The sequence below is a fragment of the Prenolepis imparis genome, unplaced genomic scaffold (genome assembly GCF_030444845.1).
Source record: "Prenolepis imparis isolate NDT839.2.m4 unplaced genomic scaffold, iyPreImpa1.0 SCAF_56, whole genome shotgun sequence".
Classification (NCBI taxonomy): Eukaryota; Metazoa; Arthropoda; class Insecta; order Hymenoptera; family Formicidae; genus Prenolepis; species Prenolepis imparis.
Genome location: NW_028141214.1, coordinates 99,156 through 114,895, shown reverse-complemented (window position 1 = coordinate 114,895; position 15,740 = coordinate 99,156). Strand labels below are relative to the sequence as shown.

At 41.6% G+C, this 15,740-nt stretch overlaps 2 protein-coding genes across 2 annotated transcripts; both read right to left on the bottom strand.

Annotated features, from left to right (window-relative positions):
* Positions 1-7,343: 7,343 nt before the first annotated feature.
* LOC145947246 (uncharacterized) lies at positions 7,344-8,030 on the bottom strand. Its single transcript, XM_083057048.1, has one exon. It carries the CDS (start codon positions 8,028-8,030, stop codon positions 7,344-7,346), a length of 687 nt encoding a protein of 228 aa, XP_082913174.1.
* A 300-nt stretch (positions 8,031-8,330) lies between these two features.
* LOC145947245 (uncharacterized) lies at positions 8,331-10,121 on the bottom strand. The gene has a single exon (XM_083057047.1). The coding sequence runs from the start codon at positions 10,119-10,121 to the stop codon at positions 8,331-8,333; it is 1,791 nt and encodes a 596-aa protein (XP_082913173.1).
* Positions 10,122-15,740: the final 5,619 nt, after the last annotated feature.

Genomic DNA, 15,740 nt, shown 5'->3' with positions numbered 1-15,740 from the left:
CATCGCCCTATATAGACTCTAGGTGTGATTTCCTCGGCTCTTACGATTTCTATGCTATTTAGATTTGTAGCGGCCCGTACTATCGTTTCGTTGCGCGGTTGTAACGTGTGAGTTCCCGTTTCTTAAAATCGCAGTTGGCTTCATGCTTCCGCAAAAAATCTATCCCGAGGATTCCTTCATATTCCATGGGAAAATCGTTTTTGACGACGTAAATTGTATGTTTTATTTTCCTCTTGTCAAAGTTGATTGTTGCATGTATTTTTCCTACTGTCTGCGCTTTATGACCTGTTATGCTAATGAGTGTAATTTTTTCTCTATATATTAGTGTATCGTCTTTTAAAGGTCGGCAGGCGACCCAGGCAAACTCCGAATTTATGTTGGAGACCTCACGCGGTGATAACGTGAAGTGTTGCCAACGCTAAGAAACTAACTCTCAGGTTTTATGTAATGGTGTATGTCTGTACACGTACACACACCATTGCATTGCTCACGCGGACGCACGGTAAAGAGACAAGGATCGATAATCACGTTATCCTTGTGCCCTCTACCGTGCTAATCACGTGACATGCTACACGCGAGATACGTGAAAATGCTTTCTGGCCTTCTGTAGCAGAAGGCAGTAACGTAGCAAGACTAATAAGCACTCGTTTGTTGTTAATTTTATATATGCTTATGCATATATGTGCATCAAAAATTTATGTTTCCAAATTGTACAATGATATATAATAATAATAAAATAATAATTCGTAGCGTTAACTAATACACAGCATGTAAGACGCGGGCGCTTATTAGGCTTGGCAATTTATTGCTTTTTCACTTATACTTTTCATCGATATTTTTTTATGTATCGTCAGCGCGATAGAGAGATAATAGGAAAATCTTGTTTCATTATCCTGTAGCAATTATAGATTGGCGAATATGTTGAATCTTTATTTCTTTTAGATTATTGATGTTATTGTATAATCTCTACTCCATAAATACTTATAACGTGAAAGAACTTTTAGGAGTAACGTATGATGGCTCAATGAAAGAATAATTTTCAGCCTGTCACCCAGAAAACTTGAGTTCAAATTTATCAATATCAATTTTTTATAATACATTGGCATATACAAAAATTATTAAAAAATATATTTTGTAAAGGCGACAAACTTAAAAATTTTTAAATATTGAAAATATTATCATTTTTCAACTACACACATCCCAAGTATTATAGCACAAGAATGTATAAAAAATGTAACTCATTTTCAAAGATATTTTTAAAATGTTAAAATAATGAGAAGTCCCTTTTTATTCATTAAAAAAACATTCATTATTTTAACACTATTTTTATTTAAAGTTTATTAAATATTTAATATTTCATTAAAAAATATTAATAAAATATTAATGAAATAAATACATATTTATTTTATTAGTATTTTATTCATATTTTATTAATGAAATTAAGTAAACGTTAAATTAATATTTATACGTATATTACATTAACGTGAAAATAAACGTTTTTTTAATGAAAGGGATTTATTTTTATACTTTCTCTCTCTCTCTCTCTCTCTCTCTCTCTCTCTCTCTCTCTCTCTCTTTTTTCTCTGAGAGAAGACGTGTCAAACATCGCTCTGCAAAAGTGATAACTTTTAAGTGGTTATATAGTGAGGGAGAGTGGCGAAAAAGTATTGAAGTAATAGTTGCATAGACCGGGAATAGACATGAGTGTTATCTAACAGGAATATGCTGATTTGTGAGCGTGAGAGTTATATTTCTTGTATGAGGCATCGAGATTTTACGCGACAGGTAGACATTAAAGGTGGACACAAAGCGCTGACGTGTGAATTTGGACAAAGGTAATTGACCGCCTATGCTGGTATTAACAGCTTCGGCCGGTAATTATCGATATGAACGATGAATATGACGAGTATCGATGCTCGGCATGTAAGAAGTCAATAAAAAATCAAGTTGTTGCATGCAAGTCTTGTGTTAAGCTGTTTTACCATCCAGGATGTGCAAGTAAACATAAAATTTATGATAGAAATCGCGAACTGGTGTCGTGTCCTGGCCCATTTGAGAAATTTACAATTGAAAGTGAAGCAGATATGAAGAAGGCACCGACAGCGGGGAGCAGCAGGGAAAGACAAGGATCTACAGGATCTACGGGTTCGTTTACGACATCAAGCAGTGGAAATAGGATATCAGGAGCGAGTGGATCATCGAGTATTGACGTAAAAATAGATTGGCTTGTAAAAACTGTGAAAGAAATAAAAGACGAAACAGCATGTAAGAAGGAAATTAAAATGATGGTTAAGGAAATAGTTCGAGAAGAATTTGGAAGTATTAAACAAGAACTGGAAGACTTGAGAAGAATTATACAAGGAGGAGCGGGTGGACTGGCAGGAGGAGTTCAAAGATGTTATAGTGAAGCAGTTAAAGAGAAGAAAAAAGAAAATATTATAATTGTCAAACCCAAGGTGCAACAGGAGAGTGAAGCAACTAAAAAACTGATAAAAGAAAAGGTAGATATCAAGAATATGGCTATGGGAATAACGAAGTTAAAAAAAGGAAGTAAGGGAACAGTGATTCTCGGCTGTGAGACTGGAGAAGAAATGGAAAAGCTAAAGGCGACAGTACAAGCCAAGCTGGGCGAGAATTTTAACGTTACTGAGTCACCGCGGATGAAACCTAAGATAAAAATTGTCAATATTGGCGAGGAAGAAATGGAGCTGAATGATGATGATTTAATAGGTACAATTAAGAAGCAGAACAAAATTGACGCGAAAAATGAAGGAATTCATATGCGAATAGTGAAGAAAATAGTTAAAGAGAAAATAAATGAGAAAGATCAGTCCGGAAGAAGAGGAAAAGATGGTATCGTAATAATTGAAGCAGATGAAGAGACTCATGAAGTAATGTTGAGAAAAGGGAAACTGAATGTAGGATGGAGAAAGTGTCCTGCATTCAATCACATTAACATTAAAAGATGTTTTAAATGCTGGGGTTATTATCATATTGCAAAGAATTGTACGCGTAATGAAACATGTCACAAATGTGCAGGAAATTACAAGGTGAGTGAATGTACAGCGACAAAGAAAAGATGTATAAATTGTATGTTTAAGATTCAAACATACAATTTGAAAATAAATGATGAGCATGGCGCACTTGATCCGGAATGTCCGACTTTCAAGAGGGCGATACAGGAGGAGAAGAGGAGGGCCGGATGGGAGGAAGATAAATAGCAACTACAGAAGGAAACGGAATTAATACTATATACAAATGCGCAAAGTTTGATGGCGCATAAAGACGAGATACAGGATCAGATTATGAAGAAAATGAATCCTGCGTTCATAGCGTTATCAGAAACCAGAGTGACTGCTGAAATTGAAGACTGTGAAGTGAACGTACCGGGGTATAGTATGATTAGATGTGATGCTGAAAACAGAAATACAGGAGGGGTTCTTTTATATGTAAGGGACGATATTAAATATGAGATAGTATTAGTAAAAAAGTTAGAAGCGAATTGTTGGTGTGCTGCGATTGAGGTGAAAGATAAATTGTATAAAGGAGTGATAACAGTAATATATCATTCACCGAGTTCATCGCATGGTGAGTTCGTGAGATTTCTGGAGGATATAATAGAAGAATTAATAATACGGGGAGAATGTATAGTAATAGGAGAATTTAATATAGATATTATGTTGGACTCGTTTTATACAAAGAAGTTACAAACGACAATGTTGAGCTTAGGCATGAAACAATATGTAAATAAACCGACGAGAATTACGAAAGATAGTAAGACAATTATAGATTTAATTTACGCTAATAATAAAATAGAAGTGCAAGTAATTCATGAACCTAAAATAACGGACCATGCGTGGTTAAAAGTTGATCTTAATGCGAATAAAATTGATAATAAATACAGAGAATTTAGTGCTAGGAATTTTAAAGAGTTTAATGTAGATGAATTTATTAAATTAGTGGAAAATAAATTAGGAAAAAGCCAAGATATGAATGTCAGTGTGAGAGCGAAGAAACTTGTCGATAATATAGTAGATGCGTTGGATGCTACAGCACCTAGAAAAAAATTTAGAATTCCGAAAATATGGGAAGGGAAAAAGTGGTTTTCGGATGAAATAAGGGAAGCAGCGGCTAAAAGGGATGAGGCATACAGTAAAGCGTTGTATGATGACACGGATGAAAATTGGTCACAGTTTAAAATCGAAAGAAATGCAGTGGTTAAACTAATCAGGACAAAGAAAAAAGAATACTATGAAAATATGATAGATCATAACAAGAGAAATCCGACATCTATGTGGAAAACCTTAAAAGAAATAATAAGGGGCGAACCAACGGGTACAAAAAAAATAGAGAATATAGATTTTGAAATATTAGATAATACTGAAGGGTGCAATATAGCTAATAAATTTAATTTATATTATATACAGAGTATTGAGAACATAGTAAAATCTATAAGTAGAGATAAGTTAGGAAGTCCAGGTAAAAGAATTATTTTTGTTATTGAAAGCGAGGGAATAATGGAAAATTTTGAGATGATTAGAATAGAGCATTTACAAGAAATTGTTATGGAACTACCAAAAAAGAAAGGTACGGAGGAGGGATTAACTAGTGATATACTTAAAGCAGTATTTTATGTAATAAAAGAGGAATTTATTGATATAATAAATAACTCTTTGAGGGAAGGTTGCTGTCCAGAAGGTTGGAAAACGTCTACGATAATACCGATTCCAAAAATAGAAAAAGCCAGAAAAGCAAGTGAATTTAGGCCTATTAATATGTTACCAATATTCGAGAAAGTATTAGAATTAGTAGTTAAAAAGCAAATTGAGGCGTATTTAGAAGATAACTGTATTATAACAGAACATCAGTCAGGTTTTAGAAAACAGTTTTCGTGTGAAACAGCGATTCAAACAGTCATTGACGAATGGAAAGTGGTAGTTAGTGAGGCAAAAATGGTGGGGGTAATTTTCATGGATCTCAAGCGAGCATTTGAAACGATAGATAGAGAAAGACTGTTAGAGAAATTATATCAATACGGAATTAGAGGAACAGCTTTAGAATGATTAAGATCCATATTTAAAGAATAGAATACAGCAGGTACGATTTAACAATGAATGGTTCACATTATTGACCACAGAATATGAAGTACCACAGGGATCTGTATTAGGACCTTTGTTATTTATAATATATATAAACGATATAATTAAAGTCTGTCCGGAGGGATGTAGTATAAAAATGTTTGCAGACGATACGCTAGTGTATGTGACTGGAGGGAGTAGTGCGGAATTAGAAAGAAAAATGAATATGGCATTTGTTACAGTGGAAAGATGGGTGAATACGAATAAGTTAAAAATGAACGCAGGGAAAACGAAATATATGATAGTTCGAAGTATAAGAAAAGAACTGAGAGGTAACATTACACTGAAATGTTTGGATGGAACGGAGATAGAGCGTGTGGAAAGAATAAGATATCTAGGCATAATTATTGACGATAGGTTAATATTTAAGGACCACTGTGATTATATGCTAAAGAAAATAGGGAAAAAAGTGAGTTTTTTAAATAGAATAGGTAACTACATATCGGCATACACTAGATGTATTATATATAAGTCAATCATAGCGCCTCACTTTGAGTATTGTGCGACGCTGTTAATTGATATGGGAGAAACACAACTGAATGAATTGCAAAAAGCGCAAAACCGGGCCATGAAGGTCATATTGCAATGTGATAGATATACCAAAGTGGAGATTATGCTGCAAGCGCTGCAGTTTATGTCCATAAGACAGAGGCTGAATTATAATGTGTGTATATTTATCTTTAAGATTTTAAAGAATTTGTTACCGGAGCAATTAAGAAATAAGTTAACAATAGTGGGAAATGAGAATGAAAGACAGACAGGGCAAGCCGGGGACATTGTAGTACAGTTTCGTAGAACAACGAGTGCACAGAAGAGTATGTTTTATGAGGGAGTGAAAATGTACAATGCCTTACCAGCTGAAATAAGACGAATCGAAGAACTGGAAGCGTTTAAGCGAGAGTTAAAGGAGTATATTGTAATTAATGTAAATTAGACTTGTATTTTACAAATAGCTGAGAAAGCTAATAAATATCAATCTCTCTCTCTCTCTCTGTCTCTCTGTCTCTGTCTCTCTGTCTCTGTCTCTCTGTCTCTGTCTCTCTGTCTCTGTCTCTCTCTCTCTCTCTGTCTCTCTGTCTCTCTGTCTCTCTCCCTCCCTCCCTCCCTCTCTCCCTCTCTCCCTCCCTCTCCCTCCCACCCTCCCTCTCCCACCCACCCTCCCTCTCCCTCCCTCCCTCTCTCCCTCCCTCCCTCTCTCTCTCCCTCCCTCCCTCCCTCTCTCTCTCTCTCTCTCTCTCTCTCTCTCTCTCTCTCTCTCTCTCTCTCTCTCTCTCTCTCTCTCTCTCTCTCTCTCTCTCTCTCTCTCTCTCTCTCTCTTGCTACTTGGGACATATAAATGCAAAATAATTCTGTAAATAAGTTAATCCAGTAATAGATCTATATAGCAGCTGTGCGTGTGTGTTTGTGTGTGTGTGTATATATATATATATATGTATCGCCCGCGTCCATCGAAAATGCGATCGGGCGACGGGTCACATATAGCGCGGTAAATAGGATGGAATTCGGATAGTGGTGGCCACCGGAGTTAAACGCGTAGAGTTCGCGAGAACAAACAAAGAGGCTTCACCTTACGTATTTATTTCTGTTTCGTCACTAATAAAACTATTTACATGAGTGGGTTATCAGAGTCTATTAAATGTGCAAGGTATCTAGGCGGTTGCCAAAGAGGCTCACGCGCGATGGTTCTCGAAAAATCGAGCTTAGCTAGGCGAACCGTGTCAACTTGAGTAAGGTCCGGATCGCGACTCATTTTAGAGGGGTGCTACCGATCATACGAGGTGGGCCTCGGTACCCGCCCCCGCCTCACCCCCGCTCCCAGACTACTCGATCCATCTGGTCGCGAGGGGGGTGCGAGGGGAAGGCATCCGAGGCACACCGGTGTCAAAATAAACATCAGCGGTCGCAGATCGGGCAAATTCCTCAGCTTCGAGTCGAACATTCACCGCTCGCCTCGTCCTCAGGACGAAATCAGCGTGGTCGCGGCGGTATACCGCCCGCCGTAAAAGATGGCGGGGGTACAATAGAATAGCACCTGAATACTTATGTAACAGATGCTTACAACAAAACTAGTGACAACGAGATAGAGTATAACCTTAGAAAATAAACATAAAAAACATGAAATTAATTTTAAGTAGAGGTAGAGGGAACAAGTCGCAGGTCGCGCTCGATGACCCTTCCAGCGGCAACATTACAACCTGATGAAGCTCAAGCAGGACCACTATCGGCGTGGTCACCAGGTGGTGGTTCCACCGGAAGCGGACACAATTTAGCTACAGGGCGCTTGAGAACGGCGCTGGCGGTCCTCAGGCTGATCACGCGAACCAGTCCGTCCGGGCCCGGGTGTAATTTCGTAATTCGTGCCAGGGCCCATCTCGCGGGCGGCAGCAACTCGTTCTTGATTAACACGAGGCTGCCAACCGCGAGATTGGGACAGCTCTTTCTCCATTTTTTTAGTTGTTGCAAGTGATGCACGTATTCGGCTGACCATCGTTTCCAGAGATGGTCGCGCATGCTTGAGATTAGGGCCCATCGCGACGACAGGCGCTTTTGGTCGACGTCCAATAGAGACGGCTCGAGGGCGTTGATCAGCGGCTCTCCAATCAGAAGATGACCTGGGGTCAGGGCGGTCAAGTCCGCCGGGTCGTTGCTGAGTGCGTGCAGAGGACGTGAGTTGAGGCACGCCTCGACCTGGACCAACAGCGTTGACATCTCTTCGTACGTGAGGGAATGCTCTCCGATAATCCTCCGCAGGTGATACTTGACCGACTTGACCCCGGCCTCCCAAAGACCTCCAAAGTGAGGCGCTCCGGGCGGAATAAAGGACCAGTCGGTGCCCAGGTTAGCTAGGCTGGCGGCGCATTCGTTGTAGAATGCAGAGGCAGCCCTAAACATTGAGCGGAGCTCGCGTGCGGCTCCCTGGAAGTTACTTCCGTTGTCGCTCACCAGGTGATGACAAGGACCCCTTCGGGAGGTAAAACGCTTGAAGGCGGCTAAAAAGGAGTCAGTCGTCAGATCAGAAGCCACTTCGAGGTGGAAGACAGGCAAATAAATAAACAAATATATCCCTTAATGGCCTTATGGCCCCGTCCCTTCGTTGTACGGAGAGGGACCGGCCCAGCATAGTCAACTCCGGATGACTGGAAGGGTCGGCCGGGACGCGTTCGTTCCGCTAACAGCTGGCCCATTTGCTGCTCAGCGGTGACGGCCCTGAATCGAGCGCAACGAACGCACTTGTGGATGACATCCCGCACGAGAGTTGGCCTGGAGAATCCAAACCTGCCTCAAAAGAAGACTGCGGGTAAGCTGAGGGCCATGAAGCGAGGCGACGTGTGCCTCGCGGACGAACAGGAGCGTGAGGTGGTTGGACTTAGCCAAGATTAGAGGATACTTCTCCGCGTACGGCAGCAGCGCATGTTGGAGGCGGCCACCCAGACGCAGCAGCCCTTGGCAGTCCAAGAACGGTCGGAGAGGTAGAAGAGGTGAGCGCGCAGGAAGAGGTTGCGACCGGCTCAGCTTCGCGATCTCGTCCGGAAAGTCCGACAGCTGCGCAATTCGAACCCAGCGTTGGCGACCTGCGTCCAATTCTTTCTGTGTGATGAATCCGGACCGCTTATCCTGTGGGTTATGTACATTGTGACAGAATCTGAAACAGAGAGCTGTGGTACGAAGTAAGCGTGGGAGGGATGAGAATTGGAGGAGGACAGGGTGGTCCTCTCTGGGAAGCGCGACATGGGTCGCGACGACTCGCAACTCCTCCTCTCCCATCCGAGAATCCCCAGCGTCCGGTGCCGACCAAATATAGTCGGGGTCGCTCAGCCAGGGCGGTCCCTCCCACCAAAGCGTCAAGTCAGACAGGTCGTCAGGCGTGATCCCCCTGGTTGCTGTATCCGCCGGGTTGTCCGCGGTCGTCACATATCTCCAGCTCTGAGGCGGCACGAGGCCTTGTAGTTCTGCTACTCGATTGCAGACAAAGGGTTTCCACCGGGAAAGGTGAGAGCGGATCCAGGCCAGCACGACCATAGCGTCCGTCCAGGCGAGAGTCGGAGCGTCAACGAGATCAAGGCCCTCGGCTGTGGCGCGGAGGAGTCTGGCGACCAGTAGGGCGCCGCACAGCTCTAGCCGCGGGATGGAGACCGGCTTGACCGGGGCGACCCTAGTTTTGGCGACCAGCAGTCGCACGGAGACGTAGCCAGCGTCATCGGTGCACCGGAGATATACTGCAGCCGCATAGGCACGGCTAGATGCATCGGAGAATCCGTGTAGCTCGACGGAACCTTTCGTGTCGTGGTACCCGACCCAACCGGGAATGGTCAGTCGATCCAAGCGTGGCAGGCTTCCAGCAAACCCGGTCCATGAAGACTGGAGTTTCTCGGGCAGGGATTGATCCCACTCGATTCCGGTCATCCATAAGTCCTGGATGAATATTTTGCCGAACACCAGCACCGGCGAAGCCCAGCCTAGCGGATCGAAGAAGCGGGCCACTTCTGACAAGATGGTCCGCTTAGTGTTGCCGGCCGTCCTCGCCGTCAGTGCAACGCGTAGAGCGAAGCTGTCATCTGTTGGACTCCACAGCACGCCCAAGGTGCTCACTCCTTCGCGGTCGTGAAACAGCTTCGACGTCGAGCCGTCGACCGGACACAGCTCCAGTACATTTGAGGCCCACTTGCTCAGCTCAAAACTGCCATCCTTGAGGAGCGCGACGAGCTGCCGTTGGGTCTCCAACGCGTGATCCAGAGTGTGACCGCCGGTAAGGATGTCGTCGACGTACGAGTTGGTCCGGATGGCAGCTGCTCCAAGCGGATAGTCCCGTTGCCCATCGTCCGAAAGCTGAATCAGTGTGCGGAGGGCCAGGTAGGGTGCCGGTGCCGTCCCGTAGACCACCGTTAGTAGACGGAAATCTCGAACCTCGGCCATGGGATTCGGACGCCACAAGATACGCTGCAGATGAGTTTGCTCCGGGTGGACCAGGATCTGTCTAAACATTTTTACGATGTCAGTTGTGAACGCATAACAGTAGATATACTAGGCGGGTTCTAACTACGGGGCAATGAGGGGGGGGGGGGTGAGGGGCGAGGGGAACCCAGGGCGCGGGGGAATGACGTCACGCGGGGAGGGGGAATGACGTCACGCGGGAGGCGTCCGCGATGTACCGCGAGGGGTCCGCGGGGAGGGGGAGCGTCCGCGATTTTGGTGCAGGATCCGCGAGGGGTCCGCGGGGAGGGGGAGCGTCCGCGAGGGGTCCGCGCGGAGAGGGAAGCGTCCGCGATTTTAGGATCCGCGGGGTGGGGGTGGCGTCCGCGATTTTGGAGCCGGGTCCGCGAGGGGTCCGCGGGGCGAGAGGAACGCAAAGGAGAGCGCGAGGCGAACGCGAGAGAGAGATGACGCACGCGAAGGAGAGAGATAGCGGTCGCGAGATAGTGCGAGATGGCTAGGTAGCGAGATGACGCGAGGCGTTCGCGAAGGAGAGCGCGAGGCGCACGCGATAGAGATGACGCAAGAGCGCGAGAGATAGCGCGAAATGATGAGAGGTAGCGAGATGATGCGGCGATGGAGAGCGCGATAGCTGATGCAGCGAAGGAGAACGCAAAGAGAGAGGCGTTCGTAAGAGAAACTTTTTTTTTTTTTTTTTTAATAATATTTATAGTAATTTTTAATTAATAATAAGATTTTAATAGGAGGAAGGGGAGAGAGGACTTATTCTAAAATAAATACATTTATTTAATATTTAAAATAATGTTTATTTATAACTGTGTGTGTGTGCAATGATACAATTTTGTGTGTGTGTGTGTTTAAAAATATAAGAATGATAAAAAATATGAATATAAGAATAATATAAAATATGAATATAATTCATATAAATATAATAAAATTGATATAAAATTTAAATATAAAATATAAAGTATAAAACTTAAAATATGAAATATAATAATACAATAATAATATAAAAATGTAAAATGTATACAGCAACGTGATGGTGGCTGCGAGGTGGTGGGTGTCGGCGGACGTTGGCGCGGCACGATGATGCAGCGGCCGTGAAAGGCTCCTGCATAACAGAAAAAAGTTTTTATTAATTAATTTAATAATTTTATGAGTCATTTTATTATTTTATTAATTTATAAATGAAAAGAAATACTTACAACAATTATTCCTCCTCAGAGGATTCTCTATGCTCAGCATAGGAAAATCTAGAAACGTTCGACTGGAATAGGAGAGAGCGTTTTTTCGGATCATCCCATAGTTTCATAGACCATAGTTGATATTTTAGAGCATCGGTATGAGGTTTTTTCAAACCTATTTCGCGCCCGTGTAATGCCTGCACAATTGAATTTACTGGAGTATTCGTCGATAGTGCTGGAACATTGGTATCTGCACCGAAGTAACGTTTGCGTAGCGATCTTCTTATTTCTTCAAGTCGCGCGATTCGAGCTGTCCGTGATTGCAAATTTTTAATTAATAATTTCTTTGGGTTGATTTTCATTCCGAAAATTCTCATTAGTTCTTGCGGGCATTCTAGCAAATCGATACAACCATCGCAATCTGGCTCCCACATACAGTAAAACGTTTTATCAATTTCATGCAATCCCATTAAAGCACATTCTTTCAGCTCAGCAACCGTCACCAACACAAGTTGTTCCAGTAATTCAATGTATTCCTCCAGAGTTATCATCTTTACAACACGTTTTCCCTTCAATTAGAGTATATCTTACAGTTTCATGCAACCGCACAGCATGAGCATGTGAGTATAAGTCTGCTACTCTATGACACGACACATATATTATAATGTTGCTCCCCTCTTGATTTTAATTCTACATCTCTCTTCATCTCTTCATCTCTCTGTTCTAACTGGAGTATCATCTAGCTCATCATTTTTCTACATCTCCAGAGAGTTTTGTCGACTATGTATATCAGACAGGGAAGAAATAATTAAACACAGTTTAACAGTAAAATAATTTATTTTGCAAGCATTATAAATAATTTCATTTATAGCACAAGTTATCAATTCACAATCTATAAGTGATTCGCTATTAAACATATTACTATCACGTATCGCCTTTGCGGCATTGCTCACATCGCGGATATTATCACATTGTAAAATATTTACAAATTGCTTAAATTTTTCATTAACACTATAAGTATTCTCACACAGCCAGGAATACATATGATCAATACATTTGTCGAAATCGAATAAATGTAGTAACGTTGATGGTTTCATGTACAAAGAATTATCAGATAATGTAATTTTTATAATTTTTGAAGTATACATGTTAACCGCTTCGAGTGTCAGATCACTAATCCATAGCGGAGTTTCAGTTAGCTGCTCAATGTCTGCTCGTTTCCGCATTAGAGATTTCCATGTTTCAATGGGTAATATTATTTGATTGCCTCGATTATCACCGAGAGCCAATTCCACATATGATACAGCTCCAACGCTGATTCCTATTTCCAAATATTTGTATGATGTTGGGGTTAAGACGTATCTTCTTCCAAGTATATAAGCCGCACGATGAGATGAAGCGCTACAAAAACTTTTATTGAAAATAATTAGAACAATATTTCAAAAATTATTTAAAAATCATTATTGAAAAATTCATTTAACAGATAATATTGAAACTTATTTGTCACATTTCTTCTTGCACAAAACATTGCTCTCTTGTACTGGAACGTAATAATTCATGCTGGCGGAGTACATTTTAAAAGAACCTTTTCAATCGATTGAGCAATGTGATACTAAATTATTTTTAAATTTTATCCATAATATCCATTGTGATGGGGTGGGGATTATTGCTGATCCGATATTATTTTCAACCAATCAAAGCACCGATGCACAGCTGCTGCTATGACATCAGTCCCAGGTGTTCAAAATGCAGCATATTTAAAATTTTCAAGCGCCGATGCGCGGCTGCTATGACATCATCCTCAAATGAAATGTTAGAATTATTGTTAAGGTCAAAATGTGCAAAATGTAACATATTCAAAATTTAAAGCGCTAATGCACAGCTGCTGCTATGACATCAGACCCAGGTGTTCAAAATGCAGCATATTCAAAATTTTCAAGCGCCGATGCGCGGCTGCTATGATATCATCCTCAAATGAAATGTTAGAATTATTGTCAAGGTCAAAATGTGCAAAATGCAACATATTCAAAATTTTAAGCGCTAATGCACAGCTGCTGCTATGACATCAGACCCAGGTGTTCAAAATGCAGCATATTCAAAATTTTCAAGCGCCGATGCGCGGCTGCTATGACATCATCCTCAAATGAAATGTTAGAATTATTGTCAAGGTCAAAATGTGCAAAATGCAACATATTCAAAATTTTAAGCGCTAATGCACAGCTACTGCTATGACATCAGACCCAGGTGTTCAAAATGCAGCATATTCAAAATTTTCAAGCGCCGATGCGCGGCTGCTATGACATCATCCTCAAATGAAATGTTAGAATTATTGTCAAGGTCAAAATGTGCAAAATGTAACATATTCAAAATTTTAAGCGCTAATGCACAGCTGCTGCTATGACATCAATCCCAGGTGTTCTAAATGCAACATATTCAAAATTTTCAAGCCCCGATGCGCGGCTGCTATGACATCATCCTCAAATGAAATGTTAGAATTATTGTCAAGGTCAAATGTGCAAAATGCAACATATTCGAGTTTTTCAAGTGTCAGTGATCAAATAAAAATGCTGGTAAGGAGGCATACTCTGTCAGTATCTTTGTCAGAGGTTCAGCAAGAGCATCTCAAAAATGGCACAATTGGAAGCAAGTTTGTTGGAGCAAGCCGCAAGGGTGAATTCGGTGGAAGAATATATTGTGTGGGAGCAGCAATGTGACGAATACATCGAATCACTGGAAGAACAAAGTCGAATAAAACGTCCACGATTGCCGATCGGAGTTCGACAATCGCTTATCTCCCAAATCGCGCGTCTCGAAGGGTTGAAGAATTCGGTACGCAGACGTTTTGTACACGCAGGTGCCGGAAGCAGTTCGCGAGACATCGGACTCATATGGCGAGAGATTGATACGGCGTTCGAGAGCCGCATCTTGACTGGTGCGGTGATAAACAGCAATCACATCGAACCTCGTCAATTTCTAGAGGATGCCAAAGACATTGTGATCAGACACGTGCAAAAAGTATTGCAAAAATACCCTAGTGTGAAAGTGAACACTATGTTTAATGGCGAGTTCGTGTCGGGCGATAAGCGTGCTAATAAAACTATCAATACAAAAAACTTTGAAATCTTTCACACCTCCGATTTACATGATTGGTACGATCACCGCGTTATCGAGCCCACGCTAGCATCACTAGAAGAATTTCAGGAACGCGATAGTGGTTGGGCATTGTCGCGAATAATCAATTCAATTGTAAATATAAACAAGTATAATCCAATGCGTGCGGGATGTCACATTAAATTGCCGCGAGAAATAATGATGAAAAAAGCGGTGGTGAACGTGCAATCAAAAGACAATGCATGTTTTGCGTGGGCTGTGGTCGCTGCTCTGTACCCCGCCGAAAGAAATGTGCAACTAGAATCTTCATATCCCCATTACACAACAGTGTTGAATCTCCAGGACATTGAGTTTCCAGTGACTGTGAATCAAATTAAGAAATTTGAACTATCAAACAACATTTCGATAAATGTGTACAGCATCGAAGAAAAGAACATTGTCTCGATACGTCTCAGCGAGCAAAAGAAAGACAGACACGTCAACTTGCTGTACGTGGAAGACAGCAACAGCGTTGGACATTTCACCTGGATCAAGAATCTCTCCCGACTTGTCAGCTCACAATTGAGCAAAAACAATGACAGAAAATATATCTGCGATCGGTATGTATATTTATTGCAAATTATATATTAAATAATCATAAAATAATTATAAAGTGTTTATAATTGTTATTTTACAGATGTCTGCATTATTTCGGTTCGGAAGACAAGTTGCAGTCACATATGGTAGACTGCGGAAAGATGAATGACTGCGCTATCCGGTTACCGAGCGATAAGGACAAGTGGCTCGCGTTCAACAACTTTAATCGCAAAGAGCGACTTCCTTTTGTCGTATACGCTGACCTCGAATGTGTGCTGACAAAGACGGATAAGAAGGAAGAAGAAAAGAATTTATATCAACATCACCAAGTATTTAGTATAGCATATTATGTACATTGCTCATATGACGATTCATTATCCGAGTATTATTCTCGTCGTAGTGTAGATTGCGTTTCGTGGTTTTCCGAACAACTACAAAATTTAGCGATACGCGTAAAGAATATTTTAGCAACTAACGTCCCCATGGTAAATTTAACATCAGACGAGTGGGAAAAATTTCATAGCGCGACGCATTGTCATATATGCGAGAAACCATTCATGCAAGATGACGATACACGCGTACGCGATCATTGCCATCTGACCGGGCGGTACAGAGGTCCCGCGCACTCAAATTGCAACTTAAATTATAAAAACTCTTTTTGTATTCCAATAGTATTTCATAATTTATCCGGTTACGACTCACATTTCATAATTAAGGAAATAGCTACAGCGTTCGAAGGGGGAATCGAATTACTTCCAATAACTAAAGAAAAATATATATCATTTACAAAAACTGTCAA

Bases quoted from the DNA above. Each gene is read 5' to 3' on its own strand.
- LOC145947246 (XM_083057048.1), bottom strand. From the start codon at position 8,030: ATGTTTAGGGCTGCCTCTGCATTCTACAACGAATGCGCCGCCAGCCTA.
- LOC145947245 (XM_083057047.1), bottom strand. From the start codon at position 10,121: ATGTTTAGACAGATCCTGGTCCACCCGGAGCAAACTCATCTGCAGCGT.